The sequence below is a fragment of the Pongo pygmaeus genome, chromosome 20 (assembly GCF_028885625.2).
Source record: "Pongo pygmaeus isolate AG05252 chromosome 20, NHGRI_mPonPyg2-v2.0_pri, whole genome shotgun sequence".
Lineage (NCBI taxonomy): Eukaryota > Metazoa > Chordata > Mammalia > Primates > Hominidae > Pongo > Pongo pygmaeus.
Window position 1 is genome coordinate 37986225 of NC_072393.2, and position 25738 is coordinate 38011962.

Sequence of the window (25738 nt, forward strand, 5' to 3'; positions counted from 1 at the left end):
CTTGCTCATTCGCCACGCACTTACTGAGCACCTGCCACGTGCCAGGAGCAGTGCTGGGCACTGGGGTTCCCTCTGTGAGCAAAGCAGATGAAGCCCCCATCCTGCAGAGCAGCTGTGGTGGGAGGCGGGGGAAAGGGGGAGGGGAGGACACATGACAAGGACACGTGACTCACGGGCCTCCATGTCTCTCCACGGCTGCTGGCACCACCCTCCCTGCTTGTTCCCCAAGAGTTCCACTCCTCCACTCAAAGTTCTGCTGTATTAGACTTAAATCTTATTATGAATACTTACAAGATTTAACAGAGTCAGTTTATAAAAACTTTTGCTGAAAGTTATTTTTATGAGGTTGGAAAAGTTTTAACATGTTAAAAGGGAGTTTGGATGTAAGGTTTAAGACTAAGCAGAAAATGGTTTTCAGAAAAGAAAATATGGATTACAAATGCAGGTAAGTGAGGAGATTTGGGCACCTTAGTTGATGTTGTGATAGTATTGTGTTTGTTTTTTGTTGGGGGGAGAAAAGCAGAAATTTTATTAAGCAGAGATTTAAAAGAGATTGAAGTAAAAAAGAAAGCCCACCTGGCAGATGTGTCCACACTGCAGCACGTGTAGCAGTGACCACAGCGGCCAGAGGGAAACAGACCCACCCTCACCATCTCCACCCGCTCCTGCCCCCACCCAGTTTGAGCAGAGAGAGGCTCCTCCACACATTCCCCGATGGGCACACATTCCTGGGGTTCACCTAGAAAGAGGCCCCAGCCAGGGCAGGCCTGGAGCACCCCTCACCCTCACCATGGAAGGGACAGCCCCTCCTATACCCACATTGCCACCAACAGTGCCAGGCTGTTGCAGATTTTAGTGTTGTACTTAATTTTGTATAAATGGAAATGGATGAGGATGTTTTGGTTGCAGAAAAGACGAACAGAAGAAATGGCCCAGAACAGGATTCAGGTCCTTGGCTTAGGCCCTTCCCATCAGGCAGACGCTGAGCCTCAGGAGGTAAAAGTAGTTGAGAAGGAATGAGAAAGATATAAGAATTATGCATCTGACTAGGGGTTTATCCCAGATTTGCAATTTGGTCTTGACTAGGGGTTTATCCCAGATTTGCTCTTGCCACACCCCCACCACCTGCCCATATTTCTGTGGCATGGGGCAAGGCCTGGATGATTTGGATGGAACCTCAGGTAGGAAGCAATCCAGATGCTGCCATGAAAAGCCCTGCATGTTGTGGCAAGCGCCGCAGTGCAGCCACCGTGGCAGGATGAACCAGAGAGGCCCTGTGGGAGTGTCTGTGCTTCAGTTAAAATTCAGAGTGATTCCTGCTAATGTTCAATTTTTTCATTGATTCAAGGTGCACATTACAAACCTTTCCAATTTAAAAACCTCTGTCATTGATTATAATGTTCGAGCTGAAATTTTGTCTATGGGCATGGGCATTGATAATCCAGAACACATAGAACAACTGAAAAAATTACGTGAAGATGCTAAGATACCAGCTTTTGAAGAAAGCCTAAGCCAGACCCCGTAAGTGGATTTCTGTCTCCTTTTTGGAAAAGGTGTTTTTTGGAAATACAACTCACAAGTGTTAAGGACATGTTTTATGAAAGTAGAAGAGTTGGCTGGGCGCGGTGGCTCACGCCTGTAATCCCAGCACTTTGGGAGGCTGAGGTGGGCGGATCACGAGGTCAGGAGATCAAGACCATCCTGGCCAACATGGTGAAACCCCATCTCTACTAAAAGTACAAAAATTAGCTGGGTGTGGCAGCACATGCCTGTAATCCCTGTTACTCGGGAGGCTGAGGCAGGAGAATCGCTTGAACCCGGGAGGCAGAGGTTGCGGCGAGCCAAGATCACGCCACTGCACTCCAGCCTGGCGACAGAGTGAGACTACATCTCAAAAAAGAAAAAAAAAAAAGTAGGGCTTTTAATGAGTCTCCATGTACCCATCACTCAGTTGTAATAATGACCAAGATTTTGGAAATCTAGTTTTATCTATACCCCAGCCCACACTTGCTTTTGTTGGAGTATTATAAAGCAGATCTCAAATATAGTATTTTACCTGTATGTCTTACAGAAAGGATTGTTGTTAACTTTTTGTTGACAAATAGCGCACACACAGAAAAGTGCGCACGTCAGACGTGATGTGTTTCCTGAGCATACCTGTGTAACCAGCCCAGATCAAGAAACAGAGCCTGGCTCAGAGCCTCCCCTCCCTCTAGGTACTCCCCCTCCCCAAGAGGAGCCATTCTCCTGACGTCGAAAAGCAGGGATGGTTTTCCCCAGTTTTGTACTTTGTTTGAATGGAATTAGACAGTATGCCTCCTCCCCATAGTGAGTTACAGAAGCTAGGCTCAAAGGAGGCATAAATTCTCTAAATTCTCACAGCTACATGATGTTCCTTTGTATGAATATACCATTATTTGTTTACCCATTCTACTGTTGACTGGGGAAATTTCCAGTTTGGGGTACTTCAAGTAATGGTGCTTTAAACATTACCGTACATGTCTTTTACAAATATATACACTTACAAATATATTTCTGACGGAATGGGATTACTGAGTCATAGTTAGAGTTACTACCCAATAGTGTTCCAAAGTGGCTGCGCCAGTGTCTTTTCCCATGGGGGGTATTAGAGAGACTGTGACAGTCACTCTGAGGAGGGATCCTGGCAGCTCCAGAGGGGGAAGGATCTGTATCAAGAACTCCTTCCAGCCAGGAGGAAAACAGCAGGCACCTGTTAGGAAAGTGGGCAAAAGACCTGAGCAGCCACTTCAGGATACCTAATTATCATATGAGAAGGTGCTAGAACTCCCAAGTCATCAGGGAGACGCAGATGAAAGCCCAGGGAGTAACACCACAGCACGCCCAGCCCACCAGAGAGGGGAATGAAAGAAGGAAGGGAATGAAAGAAGTGTGGGCAGGGATGAGAGCGGCAGGGCTTCCCAAAACTTGACCAGAGCACTGTTAGCACAGCTAAAAAGGCTCACAGCGATTCCTTCAATTGCATGTGTTTTACTGTGGCAAAATAAACATGACAACAGCTGCCATTTAAACTCTTTTTAAGTGTACAATTCAGTGGCATTTAGGACATTCTCAGTGTTGTGCAACCATCATCACTATCCATCTCCAGAACTTGCTCATCATCCGGACAGAAACTCCATACTCCTTAAATAATAATTCCAGAGTCCGCCCCACTGCAGCCCCCTACTCTATTTTGTCTCTACGAATCTGCCAATCCTGGGCACTTTAAGTGGAATCGTCTGCTGTTTGCCCTTTTGTGCCTGGCTTGTCTCAGTGTAAGGTCCTCAAGGTCCACACGTGTTGCAGCTTGAGTCAGATATCCTTCCCTTTGCAAAGCTCATCCTCCATGGCATGGATCACCACATTTCGCTTCTCCATTCATCTTCCTGTGCACACCTGGGCTGCTGCCCCTCTTGACTGTGGGGGATGTGCTCCTGTGTATACAGGTGTACAAATACCTGTTTGAGCCCCTGCCTTCACTTCTCTGGGGTTGCTACTCAGAAGTGGAGCTGCTGGGCCCTGTGGGAATCCTGTGTATGATTTTTGGGGAAGCTCCATCCAGGTTCCGCAGCAGCTGCCCCATTGCCTGTTCCAGCAGCCACGCCTGAGGCCTGCAGTTCTCCATGTCCTCTCCTTGACCCCGCCCAAGGTGCAAACTCCAGGTCTCTTCAGGGCTCTTCCGGGTGTGCCTCTGTGCGCTTGTGCAATTCTAAATGGCCCGTACACATGACTGCTTTTGAACATCCTAATTCCCCAGTCTCTTGCTCTCTGCGTCTCCTCTGGCCCAGCCCACCCAGGCATCTTAGATCTGTAGGGCCTGGTAGCTTTAGAAGCAGGCCTCTGTCCCAAAAAAAAAAAAAAAAAAAAAAAAAAGTGCTTTTACTCCTGCACTCCAAGCTCTGTCCTCCACTGTCCCCAGACAGGCTCCACAGATGCACATGATTATTTGCAAATGAAGTCTGCTCTGCTTCCTCCAGGCCGAGGGTGACAGGGACCAGGCCTGCTCAAGGCCAGGATCGTCCATCCGAGGAGCAGGAAGGGCAGGGGTGAGTAAGAACACCACAGAGCTTCCTCCCAGAATGCCAGGGACAGGGGGCCATGTGTGAGGGGGACGGTCCATGGGGACGCCTGGGAGGAGTCCCCAGGGGCGGAGGGAAGGACTGGGCGGTGAGTTCCAGGAGCAGGGATGAAGGTGCCCAGAGCGGAGAAGAACACAGAGACCGAGAGGTGCTGGGCCAGGTCTTGCGGGGCCTGTGGCCACTGCAGGGAATGGGCTCTTGCTCCACAGAGGCAGGAGCCATGAGGGGGTTTTGAGCAGAGGAGTAACTTGAACAGAAGATGGTTCGTGGCTGCTGTGTTGAGAACAGACTGAAGGGAGGGCTAGGGGACAAGACTGTGCCAGGAGCTTAGGACAGGAGGATGGAGGCTTGGACCAGGTGGCTTTGTGGAGGCTGAGAAGCTGCTGGTTTATCAGTGTGTTGTGCTAGAGCTGATGGGGCTCCAGGCAGCCTGCATCTGTGGCAAGAGCACAGCCCTCGTGGCAGGGCCTGGGAGCCCCAGAGGTGTGAGAGGAGGGGTCCGGGGGTGAGCCCTGATGCCTCCACTGGGGAGTGTGGAGTAGGGTAGGGACGTTGTAGCCAGCAGGTGGAGGGAAGCCTTGAGAGGCGGGTAGGCGAGGGATGCGTGTCCCGGACAGGAGTGATGAGCTAGCCCAGGTGCAGCTGCAGACCCAGCGAGTGAGGACAGCTGGGCTAGTGGCCTGCTGGGCTAGTGGCCTGCTGGGCTAGTGAGTTGCTGGGTTAGTGGCCTGCTGGGCTAGTGACTTACTGGTTTAGTGGCCTGCTGGGTTAGTGGTTGTTGGTGACCTTGAAAGATTCCTAACTTCAGCTGAAAGGAGGATTTAAAATAATGTGGGCCGAGCGTGGTGGCTCATTTCTGTAATCCCAGCACTTTGGGAGGCCGAGGCAAGAGGATTGCTTGAGCTCAGGAGTTCGAGACCAGCCTGGGCAACATAGCAAGACCCTGTCTCCACTAAAAATACAAAAATTAGCTGGGTTTGGTGGTACATGCCTGTAGTTCTAGCTACTTGGGAGACTGAGGTGGGAAGATTGGTTGAGCCCAGGAGGTTTAGGCTGCAGTGAGCCGTGATTGTGCCACTGCACTCCAGCCTGGGTGACAGCAAGACCTTGTCTCAAGAAAAAAAAAAAAAATGACAAAGATAAACATAGTATGATCTAAAGTTTTTTAGTTTTTTACCTTAATAAAAATGGATACCTATAGGATTAGGATACAGGGTAGTTTCCCTCTACTTTCAAGAAAAAGAAAATTTCCCATACTTTTAAGATACTTTTTTAGAAATGAAGATGTCATTAAAGTTTAGTAGATTTAACCAAAATGAGGTTTGGTGGCTTACGGGAAGCACTGACTTTGAGCCCCAGCCCTGTGTAAAGGTTCCCACAGCCCCCTTTTGCACTGTAGCTTTGTGGTTAAGGGAGCTTAACATACCCATAGTCACGAACACAGAGCATACAGCAGTACAGGCACTGCCAGGTTTCACAGAGAGCCTGCTAGGAGAGACCCCATATCAGACAGCTCCTGGAGAATGGGGGATCCTGACAGGTAGAGAGGGAATGGCGAGAATATTTCATGCTGTGACCTGCAGATCTGGAAGCCACAGGACTTGGCGGTTGGCAGATGTTAGGGAACATGGGTCTGCAGGTCTGAGCCCTGGTGCCTGGGGAGTGCTGGTGCGGTGGACAGTGACAGGTGGTTTCCAGGCACAGCCCACGGCAGAGGAGGAGAGGCTGAGGTGGGCTGTGGAGGTGCCAGTTTTTAAGGTTACTGAAAGTCTACGCCTAGGGCTCAGGAAAGCAGCTGGGGAAGGCTCTTGGTTTGCTGCTGTTTGAGGAGAGTCAAAGCTCAGTGAGTGTGAGGAAGAAGGAATCAACCTAGCAGAGGAGGATCTAGCGAAGGAGAAGAGGGTGGGCGACTGCACAGAGCCTGGGGAGGGGCGGTGGCTGGGGACGCTCACTGCCTGAATCTGGAAAGTGCCACACTGCAGGCTTCTTCTGGGCCGGTCAGAAGACAGGCACGGACCCCTCCTTCTCACAGGTTTGTGTGTGTGGCTGTCAGAAGACAGCACACCCCTCCTCCTCGTGTGTGTGTGCATGTGTGTGTTTGTGTGTGTGTGTAGGTTTGCTCATTTAGGCTTGAATTGTCTCTTCAAGGATGTACAAAAACCAAGTCACATTGTCACCCACGAGGAAGGGAGCTGGCTGGCTAGGGAGCAGGAGTGAGAGGAGCTTTTCAGTGTACAGCCAAATTTGACTTCTTATAAAATACTGAACCACATGAATGTGGTTACCTGTTCAAAGAACCAAAAGAATAACACCATTTAAAAATTTTAAAATAAGTATTCTAGCTAGTTATTAAGTGGGATAAAATATGGGGCAGCACGTTGAATTTAGTATGTTCCCATATGTTTAAATGTGTGTATGTGTCCATGTGTTTTAGATAGAAAGGTATAGAAGGCAATAATTTCTTTTTTATGCAAAGAATATTTCTAGAAGTGGGCCCAAACTGCTAACAGGGGTGGTCTTTGGGAAGATGGCCACAGAGACTGGGTCAGGGGAGGCAGGAAACTGGCTTGTCACTTTCTGTCCTTTGGTCCTGTTTGAAGCGGGCAGCAGTGAGTATGGAAGGCAAACCATCTTGCTAAAGAGTGAAGGTCTCCCTGGTCCCGTGTCAGTCACGCACTGTGTACTTGCCCATCATCCTCATTGGAAGGAACAGGGTTGACGGCTGCCCGGGGCATCTTAAATGAGTCATAAGTTCTATGTGGGTCTGACTCCAGGGCCACAGGCACTTCACAGTCATTTATTGCCTGCCTTCCTCTTCTACTTGGGCAGTTCCTGTAGAGAGCCAGGTATTAACCCCCGCCTCTCCCATCTAGGACACCTCCTCCAGCAGAAGATACTGCTTGCCTGCAGAGCCCCCAGCCTGAGGACACGGGTACAGAAGGAGGGGCTGAGTCCAAGATGAGCTCAGAAAACCAGAAGCCTGGTGGGTACTTGCTATTCAAAAGATGGTTAAGTTCAAATCGTTAGTGTCTGGAAAATTGCTAATGTTTAGACTTTCTACTTTGAGATGAAATGTAGAGAAGATGACATAAACTGATATCACCTAACTGTTCTTATTTTTGACAGGTCAGCCCCCAATGTTTTGTTTTTGTAGTTTGAGGTCTAACATCCATCCAGTGATGTGCACAGATGTTAAGTGAACAGCTTAGCAGAGTGTGTGTTTGTGTGTGTGTGTGTGTCTGTGTGTCTGTGAACCACACCCAGATCGAGCTGTTGAACATTTCCAAGACCCCAGCAGTCTCCTGTCCGGAACCTTCCCCACTGACCATTCTGATTTCTGACACTGTTAGTTTTGCTGACTTGGAAGCATATAGAATACATTCTTTTATTTTAAATAGAGATGGAGTCTCACTGTGTTGCCCAGGCTGATTTTGAACTCCTGGCCTCAAGTGATCCTTCTGCCTTGGCCTCTAAGAGTGTTGGGATTATAGGCATGAGCCACTGTGCCCGGCCTATAGTATATGTTCTTGTGGCTTCCTTCAGTCAACATTATGTCTGTGACATTAATGTGTATTATTGCAAGTTGTGGCATTTTTTCTTAATCTTGGAAAGTATTTGCATATTGCATGGCTCTCTCCAGACTTTACATCTAGGCTGACTTTTATTGCACAGCACCTCAGCAAAGAGTAGGAGCTGGCGTTAATAGAGTTGGCTGACCTTGGCCAGGCTAATTGCATGGACTTAGAAGACATTTCTGACCTGTGTGAACTTTTCACTGAGTTAGGTGCCATAAAGAAAAAAGATAATCAGCTGGGCACGGTGGTGGGCACCTGTAATTCCAGCTACTCAAGAGGCTAAGGTGGGAGGATCAGTTGAACCTGGGAGGCAGAGGTTGCAGTGAGCCAAGATCAGACCACTGCACTCCAGCCTGGACGACAGATTGAGACTATAAAAAACAAAAACAAAAACAAAACTGGTTGGGCATGGTGGCTTATGCCTATAATCCCAGCACTTTGGGGGGCTGAGGCGGGCGAATCACTTGAGGTCAGGAGTTTGAGACCAGCCTGGCCAACATGTTGGAACCCCATCTCTACTAAAAACAAAAAAATTAGCCGGCTGTGGTGGCGCATGCCTGTAGTCCCTACTACTCGGGAGGCTGAGGCAATAGAATCTCTTGAACCCAGGAGGCAGAGGTTGCAGTGAGCCAAAATTGCACCACTGCACTCTTGCCTGGGCAACAGAACAAGACTCCGTCTCAAAATAAATAAATAATAGATAAACGGGGCTGGGTTCGGTGGCTCACGCCTGTAATCCCAGCACTTTGGGAGGCCAAGACGGGCAGATTATGAGGTCAGGAGATTGAGACCATCGTGGCTAACACGACGAAACCCTGTCTCTACTAAAAATACAAAAAATTAGCCGGGCGTGGTGGTGGTCGCCTGTAGTCGTAGCTACTTGGGAGGCTGAGGCAGAAGAAGGGCGTGAACCCTGGAGGTGGAGCTTGCAGTGAGCCAAGATCGCGCCACTGCACTCCAGCCTGGGCGACAGAGCGAGACTCCATCAAAAAAAAAAAAAGAAAGGAAAAGATAAATGGGACAAAATGCAAGCCCCTTGTGGAAGGGGAAGTCAGTGAGGGAGAAGGAAAGGAGAGGTGAGGAGACCATTTGCCGTCACTGGAATTTATCTTCGTGTGGCCTTTAAATTTTGATATTCACTGTCTTTATGAAATGGGGTTAGATCATTGCTCCTTGTCTTGACAAATCTTAGAAATTGCCTAGACAATATATATTGATAAACTCATCCCATGACTAGAGAAAGTCTCCAGTGCTCCCACTGGGAGCTCCAGCTTTCCACACTGCAGATGTTCTGCACCTCTGCTGTGGTCCCTCATTCCGCTTCCCAGGAGGGTGGGACAAAAAGATCCTGGGAGGGTGGACCGTGCATGGCTCTGCTCCCTTTGATATGCATCCGAGACAGTGAAACCCACAGATAACGCAGCTGAGGTGCTGAGAGCCCCAGAGGGTGGTTTGCTCCCTGACAGGTTCATTCCTCATTGAGGATGGAAAGTGTGGGAGAAGGAGCCGCAGAGGTGGCTCCTGTGATGAAGGCGGCCGTGCCCACTGCCTGTGTGATTCCCATGCATCTCTGGGTATGTTCTGGAAGTTGTTTCTTAAGGAAATTCTTCCAGCCATTTCCCCACACAGCTTTTTTTTGGGGGTGAGAGGGGATTGTTGTGAAGGATGGGGGTCATCTGGAAGGATGGGTTTAGATGCATTTCATTGTTGCCGTGGTCCAAACCCAGGTTCTTCATCACAGTCCCATGTGCTGCTCTTGCTGGCAGTGACTGTGGCTGGTGAGGTGGGAGGTGCAGGTGAGGAGAAAGGATCTTCCGGAGTCGAGTGGTACGTGGGAGACTGGATATAGCTGTTAAAATGCACATACACCTTCTCTTCATAAAGTTTGCCCCTGGATTCAGCCACAGTGGGGGGCAGCTGGTTTTGCTGCGTGGGATCCACTGGAAAAGGGTTCTGAAGAGTTCTGGGAAAGAGAATTTGCAAGGCCAGCTGGTCAGAGGAACAGGGTCATTGGGACAACAGTTGTTATTAAGAGGATTTTCCCAGAGCAGTGTTTATTCCACGGTAGCAGACCGGGATCCAGTAGACTGCAGAGGGGGCTAAATCGGGTCTGCACTCACAGGCCCTGTTACCAGCCGATTTGCACTTTGCATAGAGCCTGGTGTGGGGCCCAAGGGGGACATCAGGGCAGCCAGGTGGGTCCCCCAAACCATAGCCCTTGGAGGACATGCAGTTGTTTACTGAGCTCTACTGGGAAGCTCTGGCTATTAGATGTCCACTGCAGCCACCAGGCACTTGGCCACCTTCCTGGAAGAGCCGTTGTCTCAGCTGGAAGAGACTTCATCTCTGGGCTCCTGCTGAGGTTCAGGCAGGTGAAGGAAAATGTCGTGCACTTTCTTTCATGGTTCTTCTTGCCTCAGCTTCCCGCAGGGTTTCTGGTATTTGGATACTCAGTGTCTCTATGTGACTAGAAAAGTATGATGCATCCATTGTGCCGCCACACGCTGATGAGGGGCAAGGCCTGAGCTTCAGAGGCTCATCACAGTTAGGGCAGCGTTCCTCCACAGCATCTGCCAGCCCTGCTGCAGGTGGTTGGTCTCAGGTGGACCCCATGCCCTCCTTTGCAGACGTGCCACCCGCATGCCACTGTGCCAGGCAGGGCTTCTGGAGGACGTGGGTGTGGGGTTGTTTGTGTTGCATGTGGCCTGGCTCGGGGGCTGCTGCCTGCTCTTGCCCTCCTAGCTGTAGCTGTGCTCTGTGCAAGCAAACACGATCTCGGGACCCTAAACTCCGTCTGCCAAAGGGGAAGTTACACGCTGGACCTGGGTCTAAGGCTGTCTGCTTTTGTTCCCAAGCAGACAGCTGTCACTTCATAGCCCTGGGTCGTAGCCCCATGTCCTGTTATGTCTCCTGTCACATGTCACTTTATCTTGTGTAAAGCTAGCTTTCCTGAGCTCGAGGGGATGCGTGATTGTCTTTGTCTTGCCCTGCCCCCCGCTGCCCTTTCTTCCTCCAGCTTGCTCTCCCTTTTAGACACAGATGTTTAGGAAGCCCCTTTGGAAAAGCAGAGGCCATGGCGCTTCTGTGATTTGTGTTTCCCGGGGCACATCCTCAACTTTGGATAAATCAACCTCGAGTCGGCTGAGACTCCCTCAGTCCCTTTTTGGTTGATGGCTCCGAGGAGGAACCTGGCCGCTTGCTCCCAGAAGCGGTGTCTTGTTCTTGTTCGTGTTGGGTGGCAGGACCGCCTCCTTCGCACCCCAGCTTCACGGCTCTGTCTTTAGGATCAGTCCCAGCTCTGTGATCAGGCCAGGCCACCCCGGGTTTCCTCTGCTCTCCTTCTCTCAGAAGGGCATGGGGATTGTGCTCTCCAAGGTTCTTGACGTCGCTGGGTCAGTGCACTCTTTTCCTGAGGCCACTGGATGGCAGGCGGCACGTGACACCGAGGATGGTGCTTTCTCATCAGGAGTCTGTTTGTTTCTTTGCCGTTGTATTCTATACCATGAATAAACCACAGAGGGTGGATCTGTTTTCCATCTCAGGCTACTGTGATTCCAGCAGCTGTGAACATTCTTACTCCGGTGTTTGGATGGAAGCCTCGCCTGTTGGAGATTGAGAAGTTCACAGTGCGTTGTTTGAGAATATGTCGTGTCCAGCACTGGCTCCTCGTGCGTGCTGGCCGCTGTCCTTGAAGTTGTCCTTAGGGCATCCTGGCAGATCAAGACAGCTCCAGAGAAGCCTGCATGTTTGTATCCAAGGCCAGCCACTGCAATGAGGTTCTTTTTCAAATGAGTGACTTCACTTCCTGGTCACTGAATTTTAATACTTGTCAAAGGCTGTTTTTATTTTAAAATAAAATTTTAGGCCAGGCACAGTGGCTTAAGCCTGTAATCCCAACACTTTGGGAGGCCGAGGCGGATGGATCACCTGAGGTCAGGAGCTCAAGACCAGCCTGAGCAATATGGTGAAACTCCATTCCTACTAAAAATACAATATTAGCCAAGTTTGGTGGCGCATGCTTGTAATCCCAGCTACTTGGTAGGCTGAGGCAGGAGAATCGCTTGTACCCAAAGGCGGAGGTTGCAGTGAGTCAAGATCATACCATTGCACTCCAGCCTGGGCAACAAGAACGAAACTCCATCTCAAAAATAAAATAAAAATTTTAAAATTTGGTTTACCTATGTGATGGTTTTCATTTTTTCTAACTGTCCTTCGCAGCTAGACACTAGGGCTACCCAATCTACACTCTCATGTGATTCCTCATCCAGAAGTGGCGTAAGGTACAAAAAAGTATATATATGTGTATACATGATGGAGTTACATATAAATAACCTGTAGGAAAATCTGACCTTGATTTTGTGCAGAAACTTTATCTGGAAACACTGAAGTTGCCTTCATTAGCAGAACTGCACAGCCGCCTCTGAAAAGGTACGTCCACTTGGCATGGAGGAGTCGGCGTCCCTTACCCAGTAAATAAGATCAATGAATGCGCAGGTCTTTCTTCTTCTAGCTTCCACCCACAAATCAAATGGTTCCAAAAAGAAGATGTCGTCATCTTACAGATAAGAATAAGGAATGTAAAGGACTACAAGTGTCAGTATTTAAGGGATAGAGTCATTTTCAGGTAGGTTTATGTATAGTCATATAAAGTAAAATAGAAATAATTTCTAGCATTTTAAAAGGCTGACTTTATTTCTTTTTATAAACCCAGTACTTGGGTGGGAGACAAATTTTACCTGGCTGATCTGGAGCTGCGGGGCAACATAAGGAAAGATGACTGCAAATGTGTGATTAGAAACGATGAACCTGTAATCACTCTGGCCAAAGAGAAAAGGGAGGCATGGTGTCACCTACTCAGACAGAGGGTGAGTTGGGATGCGCTCAGCGGGTGGTCTTTACCCTGCGTGTGTCATATTCACGCACTCACTGTCAGCTGTTCTCTTGAACAGAACCCCAACGTGGCTTTTGATTTTGATCACTGGGAAGACTGTGAAGAGGACAGCCACTTCCCCAAGGGTAAGGCGTGGAGCGCCCATTCTCAGAGGGGTTGTAGGTTCTGAGGGCAGTGAGGGACACCATCACCCACTTAGGAATTCAGCCTTGGTGGAAGTGGACCGTTCACGTCAAGCTCTGAGAAATTCTCTTTGTTGATCTTGGTGCTAAATGTTCTGGTTTGAGTACTTTTCAACCCTTGGTGATAAACACACCTTTTAATAACACACTACAGATATTCTTCCTAGAAGAATAAATTATTTATAAGCAGACCAATTTGACCTGCTCATTTCTTACCTAAAATAATGAAAATATAAAATAAGATACATAGAGCTGGAACCCAAGGCATTTTTTTCTGCATTGACCCAAATAATGGGGGGAAATAAAGATTTGCTGATTATTCTACACTTATGTTATAATATCTTACTCTTTTAGTAGTGAATTCTAAAAACCTGCCGTACACAGTGACAGAGGTGGTTGAAGACAGTAGCAGCACTTCAGAGGATGACGACAGTGAGAGTGAATGAGAAGGTGAATGACGTCCTCAAGAGCAGCTGGAAGATGTTGAACAAAAATGGATATTGCCATGTGACCGAAAGTTAAGAAAACAGTCAGTCATAACCAAATCTTTCTTTTCTTTTCTTTTTTTTTTTTTTTTTTTTTTGAGACAGAGTCTTGCTCTGTCGGCCAGGCTGGAGTGCAGTGGCATGATCTTGGCTCACTGCAACCTCCGCCTCACAGGCTCAAGCAATTATTCTGCCTCAGCCTCCCGAGTAGCTGGGATTACAGGCGTGTGCCACCATGCCTGACTAATTTTTGTATTTTTAGTAGAGACAGGGTTTCCCCATGTTGGACAGGCTGGTCTCGAACTCCTGACCTCAGGTAATCCTCCCACCTCAGCCTCCCAAAGTGCTGGGATTACAGGTGTGAGCCACCACACCCAGCCAACCAAATCTTTACCTCAAGGATAAATGATGACTGTCACCTTGTGGTGCTGGACTTGATAATGGTGAGAAATTCTTCATTGACTTAAAAATAGGCTGATGATAAGACCATCAAAGTAGGGTGGACACAGAGAAACAGCAGGTGTGGTCTGATTCCGCCAGCTTGTCTGTCCTATCTGGCACCTCTTGCCACTCACCCTAGCAGAGCAGACATGCATCTGGGTGATGAAATGCGCTGTCTGGAGTCAGTCCATTCATTTTTTTTCACCTAGACCTCTGATACATTGCTACAAACCTGATCTTACACATATAAATTGAGGTTTCTAATGTACACGCTTAGACTCAGCAACTGTTGAACCAGCCCTTTCAACCATGAGACAGTGGGATTTCACACAACCATCTGTGTGAATTGATAGTGTTAGCATTCTTCGAGTGATGACTCCTCAGAGTAAGTTGACTTCGGATGAAGAGATAGTCCAAGGATAGAAACTGGATTGCTCAGTAAGACCCAGGGCTTTCTAGGGTGAAGCTGCTGGTTCTAGACAATCCCTTGGACCTGCAGAGTCCTGAGCAAATGGCACAAAGGTTGCTTTTTAGTGGAAATTTACAAGGGCCTGTGGGGTGCCTGGAGGTGATCTTTGAATGCCTACATGTCCGTGAGCCCTTCAGACATTTGCCACCCCATCCGCATTGCGGCTGCAGCACTGGCGTGTCACCAGGTTTAGGGGGAGGAGTGTATGTAGTCGTGGCCACACCCAGAGGCTGGGTTTTGTGCTTTGGGTTTCTTTGTTGACTGAAAAAGCCAGAAAGGTGAGCTATTGGGAAATTAAAAGTCCTGTGCACTCAGTGTCTGTTTATTAGCTTCGCCTGGGAATGGAAAAGAATTTGGATAGAACATGAGTGTTGTGTGACGGCCCCAAGATATTTATTATTTTTTTGTATCAGAAAGCGCCGAAGCCCAGGCTTATGTGTGTCCCAGCAGAAACCACCGCTTGAACTAGAGGTGAACTTTGTCATCAAGCTGTCCTGTGAGCAGGTCTGGATCACACTCCAGCTCAGTTTTCTCATCTGTAAAATGAGACATCCCCTCATTGTGTGGCCTGGCCTTATCTCAGGGAGCGCCCGCCGAGTGCTGCTGGGTTGCGCAGTTTTTCTGCCCAGTGGCTCTGTGATGGGGGCTCAGAGCCCGGGCCTCCCCTGGGAGGACACGCTGTGCAGCCAGGACAGCCCCCGGAGTGTGCCCAGGTCACTGCTATGACCTTCGCAGGGGGTGACTGGCAGGTATCAAATTGGCCCATGAAGTAAGATGGTGATTTTCCTTTTTCGTAGCTAAATTGGGCAGGCTCTTGGGAACTAGAAAGTTCTGGTGTTTTTGCTGGCGAAGGTTTTGACTGTGGAGCTCTTCTAACACCCATATCAGTGTCCGTTTCTCTGCATGTGGCTGCTGCCCTGTTGGTAGAGCTCTGGGGGCAGAGACCAGGCCGCCGTCCAGTGGCTCCCCATGCGCACCAGCTGCCTGCTGTTTACACCCAGGTGCGCCGAGTCTCTTTCATACAACATAGCAAATGATAATAGCTAGTGACAATGTGTTTCCTGTGCACGCGTGAAAATGCAGGGAGGACAACTGCATGCTTAGATCTGTTTCTTTTTTCAGACATTCAAATGTTCTAATATCTGAATCTCTAACATTTTGTAGGATATAGGATGCTGATTATGTGAACAATTAGTCATTGGTTTTCTGTACTGCTGTGCATATGTCTGATTTCAAGTTTTGGGCAAATATCTAAAATGCAAGGTGAAAGTGCCTTTGTCTCTATGCTTCTAAAATCGCTCATACTTAGTTGCGGTGTGGATGTCTTCCACAGTGTATCATCAATAAAATTTCACTGTTTTCACAGAAATGTTGCTTTTTACATTTGTTAAACAGTACTTTCCCTGAATGCCAAACACAGAATAAAACTTTACTCACCACACTTTCTGGTTTGACTAAAACGCCCGTGAAGGCTGCTAGGGAGCCAGCAATGCTGACCGGCAATGCAGGCGACCCTCATGATGAGCACACCAGCTGTGGAGGGTTCTGGATGGAGGCTCAGCTCTGGCCATTCATCCTGGCAGATACATGCCACGCACATCAGAGGTTCAGCACAGGGCGCCAGTACTTTTAGGGTAGGGGAGAGTGGGAGAGAAACATTTGTACTTTAATATTTTTGTATATTTATTTACTTTTTGAGTTGGGATCTCTGTCATCCAGGCTGGAGTGCAGTGGCATGATGATGGCTCACTACACCCTCGACTCCGGGCTCAGGTGATTCTCCCACCTCAGCCTCTTGAGTAGCTGGGGCTACAGGTGTGCAACACCATGCCTGGCTAATTTTTTTATGTTTTTTTGTAGAGACATCATTTTGCCATGTTGCCCAGGCTGGTCTTGAACTCCTGGACTCAAGCGATCTATCTGCCTTGGCCTCCCAAAGTGCTGAGATTATAGGCGTGAGCCACCACACCTGGCCAGTAATTTACTGTTGTTTAAATCTATATCATCAATCAAAGCAAAAATGTCATCCATTTTATATAAAAGAAGAGACCTTATTGACATTGAGTTTAAAGAACACCCTTCATTCAAGTGTGATGTGCCCTTTGTTAAATAGCTGCCACTGTAATGGTGGCTTTTATTCAGCCCTTCCCTAAGCATCTGCCTTCTGTTAGGTGACATCATCGCACCTGACAACAACTTTAGCAAACACTTGCCACTTCCCCTTTCTAGAACCCCCACTCAGAGAACTAAGAATATCTAAAAAATAACAATATTTTAAACATCTGAGTATATTTTATTCATAAGAAAAAAAGGAAGAAATGAAATAACCACAAATATTGCTTAAGAAAATAAATTCAGCTTTGACTTGGCTACAAAAGATGGAGCTTGTTACTCAGGGTCTTCCTCTGGTGGGACCACTTCCATTAGCATCTGAAGGTGCATGGTAATCGGCTCTGAAATAAGAGTCAAAAATGAGTACAGTTAGACTGAAATTCGAAAGTTTCACTGGAGTTGTGGGTGAGGGTGACACTGTTCTCAGTCTTTGGTGATGTGTCACCTAGACCCTGTGTGTGCTCAGGGGATGGCCAGCTTTCCTGCCTTCTGGTTGGATTTCACGCTTTCCTGGCTTCTGTCCTCTCCCAGAATTGCAGGAATAGAAATAAAAACCTCCTAGGAGTGTCCGAAGGGACGATTGCACTTTCCAGTTCAGACAAGCTGAACAGGAGAAACAGGCAGGCTTTTAATTACATTCACTTAATAAATCTTAACTGGCTGTTACAGGCTGCCGCAGCCAGAGTTAAATTGCACACAGCCCAATTCCTGTCCTCAAGGAGCTCCTGGAAGAGGGAGAGGGACAGGGTACAGGAAGACCAGGAAACAGATCGTCTCACTGCCCCATGAGGATGCCCAGGAAGTCTTAAAGGCTTTTAGAAATGGGGTTTCCTAGGCAGGCGGATCACGAGGTCAGGAGATGGAGAATATCCTGGCTAACACAGTGAAACTCCGTCTCTACTAAAAATACAAAAAAAAAAAAAAAAAAAGGGTTTCCTGCAGTTGAATCTATTGTAAAGGATAAAACATTTTGAATGTAATATAGACTTTGTTTTTGTGTTTTTTGAGACGGACTCTCGCTCTGTTGCCCAGGCTGGAGCGCAGTGGGGCGATCTTGGCTTACTGCAAGCTCCACCCCCCAGGTTCACACCATTCTTCTGCCTCAGCCTCCTGAGTAGCTGGGACTACAGGCGCCCACCACCACGCCTGGCTAATTTTTTTGTATTTTTAGTGGAGACAGGGTTTCACTGTGTTAGCCAGGATGATCTCGATCTCCTGACCTCGTGATCTGCCCCCTCGGCCTCCCAAAGTGCTGGGATTACAGGCATGAGCCACCGTGCCAGACCCAATATAGACTTTTTTTAAGGTGTAACTCCGTCTCTTTTGATGTACTTTGACACAAGTGCTTTCTCTTCAGAAGCAAAAGTGGCTACTAATGTAGCTAAACTTGTAAACAACAACTGTCCTAAAATTGATGAGGGTCAGGACTGCTGGAAGAGTGAGCCCTGTGCCGTTGGCATTAGAAGGCTTGGGCCCCAGCCCAGTTCCCCAGGCCAAGGCCATGACTTTTTATGTGTCTTTGCAATGCTGCTAGGCCTCTTAGATGATGTCTGCGTATCAGACAAAGGAGAATGGTGTTTCAGGATGAGGCGCACGATGGTGGGAATATGCCTAACACTACTGAACTTTGCACTGAAAAGTGGCTGAGATAGAAACGTTGATGTTGTGTATCTTTTGCAATTAAAAAGAAAATGGGGCTGGGCGCAGTGGGTCATGCCTGTAATCCCTACATTTTGGGAGGCTGATGCGGGTGGATCACCTGAGGTCAGGAGTTCAAGACCAGCCTGGCCAACATGATGAAACCCTGACTCTACTAAAAACAAAACAACAACAAGAAAATTAGCCGGGTGTGGTGGCAGGCGCCTGTAATCCCAACTACTCAGGAGGCTGAGGCAGGAAAATCGCTTGAACCTGGGAGGCAGAGGTTGCAGTGAGCTGAGATCGTGCCAATGCACTCCAGCCTGGACAACAAGAGCAAAACTCCGTCTCAAAACAAAGAAAATGGGCCGGGCACAGTGGCTGACATCTGTAATCCCAGCACTTTGGGAGGCCAAGGCGGGTGGATCACCTGAGGTCAGGAGTTTGAGACCAGCCTGGCCAACATGGTGAAACCTCATCTGTACTAAAAATACAAAAATTAGCCGGGCGTGGTGGTGCACACCTGTAATCCGAGCTACTCGGGAGGCTGAGGCACAAGAATCGCTTGAACCGGGAGGTGGAGGTTGCACAGTGAGCTGAGACTGCACCACTGCACTCCAGCCTGGGCAACAGAGTGAGACTGTGTCCCAAAAAAAAAAAAAAAAAAAAGAAAGAAAGAAAAAGAGAAACAGCCAGGTGCAGTGGCTTAGGCCAGTAGTCCCAGCACTTTGGAAAGCCAAGGTGGGAAGATCGTTTGAGCCCAGGAGTCCAAGACCAGTCTGGGCCACCTAGCGAGACCCCTTCTCTACAAAAAATAAAAGAAATAGCCAGGTGTAGTGTGTGCCTGTGGTCCCAGCTACTTGGGAGGCCCAGGTGGGAGGATGGCTTGAGCCCGGGAGTTCAAGGCTGCAGTGAGCTATGACCATGCCACTGCACTTTAGCCTGGGCAACAGAGCAAGACCATGTCTCCAAAAAGAAAAGAAAATGGTGCTTTCCCTTCCTGCTTATTACAGTAATTGACAGGAACAAAACAACCAAGGGTGGACCCAGAGCTGTACAGTGAGGGCGTGGGCATGTGTCCTCCTGGGACGAGGGAGATCTGCCAGCAGGGTGAGACACTGTAACAGAGGTCTTGGAGTCAGGACAGGTGAGGACGCCGTGCCTGCCTGCACCTCACAGAAGCCAAGCGGCCCTTCTGTTGGTACTTACTTGAGATTTTCTGAGCCCATCCAAACTTGTAGTGGACAAACAGGAAGTAAAATAAAACGCCGCTTAATATAAACAGCATACAGTAGAGGTACTCCCATGCGGGCTTGCTGATGATTGGAGCCAGAACCAAAAACACAGAGATGAGTGTCACCAAGACGGGAATGACTATGGGCACCTGGAGGCGAAAAACAGGTCATGGGTACTCATTTTCTTTTTGAAATTTTTCATTATAAAAAACCGATTTTTATAAAAAGAGTATGAACTCCATGTACCCCCTCCTTCAATTTCAATAATTTTAATGTAATTTTGCCAATCTTATTTCATCTATACCTTTTAAAAATTTTCTTTACTTTTTAAAAAGTTTTTTGGCCGGGCGTGGGTGCTCACACCTGTAATCCCAGCACTTAGGGAGGCCGAGGCCGGTGGGTCCCTTGAGGTCAGGAGTTCAAGACCAGCCTGGCCAACACAGTGAAACACCGTCTCTACCAAAAACACAAAAGTTAGCTGGGTGTGGTGGCAGGCGCCTGTAATCCCAGCTCCTCAGGAGCTGAGGCAGGAGAATCGCTTGAACCCAGGAGGCGCAGGTTGCAGTGAGCCGAGATCGCGCCATTGCACTCTAGCCTGGGCCACAGGAGGGAAACTCTATCTCATAAAAGAAAAAAAAAAATAGATAAACTGTTTAATGTTTTAGCATCCAGTGATGATCGTTGCCTTCATTGTTTCATCAGGGTTTGCAAAATGGTGATTTTTCTAATTTGTCATTTCTTCCTCAATTATCTGAAATGCTATATGAAGTACTTCAACTTTCTGGTTATTCTGAATTGCAGTTCATACAGGAAAGGCAGGATTAGTGCTCTGTGTGTTTCCAGAATGACAAGTTGGGCCCCTGAGACCTCCAAAGGCAACTCCAACCTGTGGGTTTTTCTATACGTGGTGAGTTTCAACCCATTGTAGTCATTGTTCACATTGTTCAGAAGGTCCTGTGCGGGGCAGCAGGAACCCTTCACACTGTCCTGGGCCCTGGGAATGGGACGCCAGTGCTCTTCAAAAGCCTCTTTGTTTTCTGGGTGACAAGAAGTGCCAGACCTGGGTTTTCATTTATCCCTCCAGAGCCAGACCTGGGTTTTCATCCATTTCTCCAGAGAGCTTTGTTTCCTTTTAGCAGGAAATGGCATTTAAAGACCATAACCTGGAGACTGGGTGCAGTGGCTCGCTCCTGTAATCCCAGCACTTTGGGAGGCTGAGGCAGGCAGATCACTTGAGTCTAGGAGTTCGAGACCAGACTGGCCAACATGGTGAAACCCCGTCTCTACTAAAAATACAAAAATTAGCCGGGCGTGGTGGCAGATGCCTGTAACTTGGGAAGCTGAAGCAGAGAGTCGCTTGAACCCGGGAGGCGGAGGCTGCAGTGAGCCAAGAATGTGCCATTGCACTCCAGCCCAGGCGACAGAGTGAGACTCTAAAAATAAATAAAGACCATAACCTGGGTGATTGGAGTACTCATTATCCTTTTACAAGGACAGAGATTAATTTTGGTATTCTCTTATTAGGAACAAAGTTAAGTTTGCTGGGATTGTTTTGTTTTCATTTTTAAGTGTCATTGCATTTTTCCTTTGACTGTTTTTTTGTTTGTTTTGTTTTGTTTCCCAAGACAGAGTCTCGCTCTGTCGCTCAGGCTGGAGTGCAGTGGCATGATCTTGGCTCACTGCAACCTCTGCCTCTTGGGTTCAAACAGTTCTCCTGCCTCAGCCTCCCAAGTAGCTGGGATTACAGGCATGTGCCAACATGCCCAGCTAATTTTTGTATTTTTAGTAGAGACAGGGTTGCACCACGTTGGCCAGGCTGGTCTCGAACTCCTCCTGACCTCAAATGATCTGCCCACCTTGGCCTACCAAAGCGCTGGGATTACAGGCATGAGCCAACCACACCCAGCCCCTGAATTAAACTTTTAATTAATGGATTTTCTAGTCTTCAGCTACCTTTGCATAGGCTGGACCTAGTCATGATATATTTTTAGTGTAACTGGGTTCTGTTTGTTAACATTTTATTTTAGATTTTTTATATCGTTATTCCTAAGTGAGATTGGTCAGTACATTTCTCTTTTTTGTGTGAATGTTACCTTTGTAAGGTTTGGTGTCAATGTTACAGTCTAAAAATAATTTGAAAAATCAATAAAATCAATAGCTAACCTTAAAAAGGAGAAAGCACAAACACAAATAAAAAATAAAAATGGGCAATTAATCTTTACAACATAAGTTATGTTCTAAAGATTAATACAAATCATAAGACTATTTTGTACAACTCTATACAGATGAATTTGAATACATGGAAGAAATGGACAATTTTCTAGGAAAATGTAATTTACTAAAACTGATCTTAGTTGCATTAGAATCACAGGGAAATTCTAAAAATCAGACAATTCCAGTATTGCTTAATTTATTCCAGAGCACTGAAAAAGGAGGAAAGCTTTCAAAAAGCCTGATTATTATTCACTCATTCATTCATTTCTGTTTTTTCTAACACCTTAAGTTTTTTTCTGCTTATTAGTTCCTTCTATTTTCTTTTGGTTTTCTGTTGTTCTTTATCTTGCTTTTGGAGTTGTCTATTTAATTTTTCATTTTTATTGATATATTTAATGTAATAGAGCTTCCTCAAAGCACTATTTAAGCTGTGTTCATAGATAATATGTCCTGTCATCATTACTGCTATTTCTAGGAATTTATGTACTCTGTGTGTGTGTGTGTGTGTGTGTGTGTATGTGTGAGACTGAGTCTCACTTTGTCACCCAGGCTGGAGTGCAGTGGCACAATCTCGGCTCACTGCAACCTCTGCCTCCCAGGTTCAAGTGATTCTCCAGACTCAGCCTCCCGAGTAGCTGGGACTACAGGTGCCCCCCACCATGCCTGGCTAATTTTTTGTATTTTTAGTAGAGACAGGGTTTCACCATGTTGGCCAGGATGGTCTCGATCTCCTGACCTCGTGATCCGCCCACCTCAGCCTCCCAAAGTGCTGAGATTACAGGTGTGAGCCACCACGCCCGGCCTAATTTTTCTATTTTTAGTAGAGATGGGGTTTCACCATGTTTGCCAGGCTGGTCTTGAACTCCTGACCTCAAGTGACACAACCGCCTTGGCCTCCCAATATGCTGGGATTACAGGCGTGAGCCACTGCGCCCGGCCAGAATTTATGTACTTTTATGTTCTATTTCTATTAATATTTCCTCTTAGACCCAAAAGTTTAACTTTTTTATCAATTTCCTGTTTTGTTTCATTAGAGAGAGAGAATGTTATTTGCTTTTTGTTTGTTTTGATTTCTGGGGTTTTCTTTTTGAAATATCAAGGTTTTCTTCATGACATTAAAAGCTGTCAGTTTTCAGACAGGTCCCATTTGCAACTGAAAAAGGTATACTCGCTGTTGTTGGGGTTCAAGGCTTGATAAAAACCTCTAAGATCTATCTTGCTATATTTTAGATCTCCAGTCACTTTTACCAGTGCTGCATCCAGATCTGTCTTGGCCTGAAGGAGGTGTTTTCCAGTCACCTGTTATTAACGTGTTTCTCCCTCCGTGGATTTCCTGCAGTTTCTGCTTCGTAAAGATGGTTGCTATATGGTTTGGTGAATAGGTTTTCAAAACTTACCTCTTCATTGTGGATTTTAGCCTTTAGCATGGCCTGTCTTTGTCTTAAGTAATGCTTTGGGCCTGAGCACTTGTCTGATAAGATCACAGCCCCTGTTTTTCTGTATATTCATTTGCTTGATATTTCTCTGCCTGTTCTTTTAATTTTTCACAGCTTTGAAGATCCGCCTGAAAAATCTGTTACTTTCAATGGCTGATGTAAGTCCAGCTTAAATGGAGTAAGCCCGTTTATTCATATAATGATAAGTCTGGTCTCCATTCTCTCATGTTGTTTTATCTGTCTGTATACAAGCATCCTCTACTCACTGTCAGTCTTGCGTCCTTGAAGAGTGATGTTCTATGGAAGAACCCCCCAGGCCTGTGTCCCTTCTTTTAATTCACCATAGGAAACCTCAGATTTCCTGCCAGGTGCTGTAGCTCACATCTGTAATCCCAATACTTTGGGAGGCCAAGGCAGGAAGATAACTGGAGCCCAGGAGTTCAAGACCAGTCTGGCCCACATGGCGAAACCCCATGTCTACAAAAATACAAAAATTAGCCAGGTGTGGTGGCGTGCACCTGTGGTCCCAGCTATTTGGGAGGCTGAGGTGGGAGGATCACTTGAGCCCGGGAGGCATGGTTGCAGTGACTTGTAATCACACCACTGCACTCCAGCCTGGGTGATAGAGAAGACTCCATCTCAAAAAAAAAAAAAAAAAAGAAAAGAAACCTCAAATTCCCAACCAAAACACAGTAAATATGCATATAAATAACATGTTACCCAACACAGATTACATTAGATGGTAAACTGCGTTTAATATAATTTTTGGTGACCAAACAGTTAATATGGCTGTTGACCAATGACTGCCTTTAATGCAATAACATGGTCTCGCAAGACGTGAGACGCTCACACCTCACACTGTCAGTATGCCCACACGTGGCTTTCAGTACGCCCACACGTGGCTGTCAGTACGCCTACACGTGGCTGTCAGTACGCCCACACGTGGCTTTCAGTACGCCTACACGTGGTTTTGACATGTGTTGAATTTGGAATGTAACTTGAAACTTTTATCACACATTTTGTCAAAAGTTTATACTACATTTTGGGGATTCAAATACTGATTTTTCCATATAAATATCAGCTGGAAATGAAAGCATTTAGAGATGCATGGATTCTATAGTTTAGGGTGTTAAAAGCTAATAAGCAAAAAATAGCAATGACAAAAAAATCCTAATAAGCAGTCTACAAGAAAACATCAACCAGGAAGGTATTCTGAGGGGTCCTCCTACATAAGGCTTTATAGGTAGGGTCTTTTACAGTATGGTCTGTTTTGTTTCCCTCCTTTGTTTAAATGTTAAATGTTAAATTTTAATTGTTTCATGTATTCTAAGCACACCTCCTCTTTTTTAATGTGTCTTTTGGTAGGTATGAAGGATGTGTTTTTGTTCTGAGAGTTACTGTAACTATTATAGTTAATATATTATAACTAATATATTTTAAAGGGGACTAAGGGTATTATTATATAAGGATATATTCTGTATAATATGTGTGTATATTATATAGATTATATATAATAGGCACAATCTATACATATATAATAGGCATAATATACATATACATATATTTAATGCTATATATTATATATTTGTTGTATATGTTATATATTATGTATATATACATATTATGTGTATATAAAAACGGATATTATACATATACCTATAATATATACTTATATATAACATATACATATATAATATCCTTATATAATACCCTTAGTCCCCTTTTGAAGATATTATATATGTATATATGTACTTTATATATGTATATGTATAACAAACGTAATTATACACATATATATACATATATACATATATGCACATATATACATATACAAATATATACATACATATTATACACATATATTACATATATTATACATTGTACACATATATGTATATATTATATATAATACCCTTAGTCCCCTTTTAAAGATATGAATTATATTATTAACTGAGCATATAATACCCTTAGTTTCTTTTTTTAGACATTGTGTATAATAAGCAATAATGAAGTTAGCTAGGCGTTCTCTTCCTCCCAGCATCTAATTTAAAGTGGCTTCCCTATTGGCCACTTCCTTATTGGAAGTCACAATAAGGAAGCCACTTGTGACTTCCTTATTTGGACTTGAGTCCAAAGCCACTTGTGACTCTGGGGCTGCAAGCTTACCTTGATAGGCCTTTCCAGCTCTTTCCTTGTAAATCTCATCACGATGAGTCCTAGAATCGTCAGGCCATAAAACAGCCATGCGGCAAAGCTGAAATAATTGACTAACGAGTTTATGTCACCAGGGATGATATAAATCGTTGCTATGATACCCTAATAGAAAGAAGAATGGATTTGTAGGTCATTACTACAACAAAACACTGTTCTCATGTCACAGAAGACCGAAGAAGCAGTTTTTCTTGTGAATAAACACTTTAGCATGAAAGGAACTTCTAGGCATTCCTTGATAGTTGGGGTTAAACCTGACTTTGGCTATGATAGCGCTTCATTATGAAGCCCGCAGAAAAGACCTGGGAAATTTATGAATCTTTGAGGTTGTGATTTTAAGCAAGGGAAAAATAAAATATTAGGCTGGTGCAAAAGTAACTGTGGGTTTTTTTGTTTTGTTTTGTTTTGTTTGAGCTGGAGTCTCACTCTGTCACCCAGGCTCGAATGCAGTGGCGTGATCTCGGTTGACTGCAACCTCTGCCTCCCAAGTTCAAGCGATTCTCCTGCCTCAGCCTCCTGAGCAGCTGAGATTATAGGCAGGCACCACCACATCCGGCTAATTTTTGTATTTTTAGTGAGATGGGGTTTCACCATCTCACGGTTTTAATGGCAAAAACCGCAATTACTTTTGCACTAACCTAATATGTATGAATATTATACCAGCTTCATAATTAAGAATTTTCCTCACAGAGAGTTTTCACTGTGGGCTGGGGCCCTGGATTAGAAGCTCAGGTCTAGTCTTGGCCTGTGTT

At 46.1% G+C, this 25738-nt stretch overlaps 2 protein-coding genes across 3 annotated transcripts in view; one reads left to right on the forward strand and one right to left on the reverse strand.

The window, feature by feature from the left end:
* The window catches only part of TDRD12 (tudor domain containing 12), a 105655-nt gene extending 92289 nt beyond the window's left edge, over positions 1-13366 (forward strand). Inside the window, exons 26-33 of one of the 2 annotated variants that reach the window (XM_063657493.1) lie at positions 1349-1521; positions 3996-4064; positions 6971-7080; positions 12037-12100; positions 12183-12296; positions 12384-12537; positions 12622-12688; positions 13100-13366. In XM_063657493.1, the coding sequence (XP_063513563.1) occupies positions 1349-1521; positions 3996-4064; positions 6971-7080; positions 12037-12100; positions 12183-12296; positions 12384-12537; positions 12622-12688; positions 13100-13191 (843 nt within the window). In that variant the 3' untranslated portion in view covers positions 13192-13366. Of the gene's footprint in view, positions 1-1348; positions 1522-2071; positions 4065-6970; positions 7081-12036; positions 12101-12182; positions 12297-12383; positions 12538-12621; positions 12689-13099 lie in introns of those variants that run through there. The other variant, XR_010124887.1, reaches the window with a different exon arrangement.
* Positions 13367-14992: 1626 nt separating this feature from the next.
* SLC7A9 (solute carrier family 7 member 9) overlaps positions 14993-25738 on the reverse strand; it is a 30160-nt gene continuing 19414 nt past the window's right edge. Inside the window, exons 10-12 of the mRNA XM_054464677.2 lie at positions 24942-25091; positions 19100-19274; positions 14993-16593 (exon numbers count right to left, since the gene is read on the reverse strand). Of these exons, the coding sequence (XP_054320652.1) occupies positions 16529-16593; positions 19100-19274; positions 24942-25091 (390 nt within the window). The 3' untranslated portion in view covers positions 14993-16528. The remainder of the gene's footprint in view (positions 16594-19099; positions 19275-24941; positions 25092-25738) is intronic.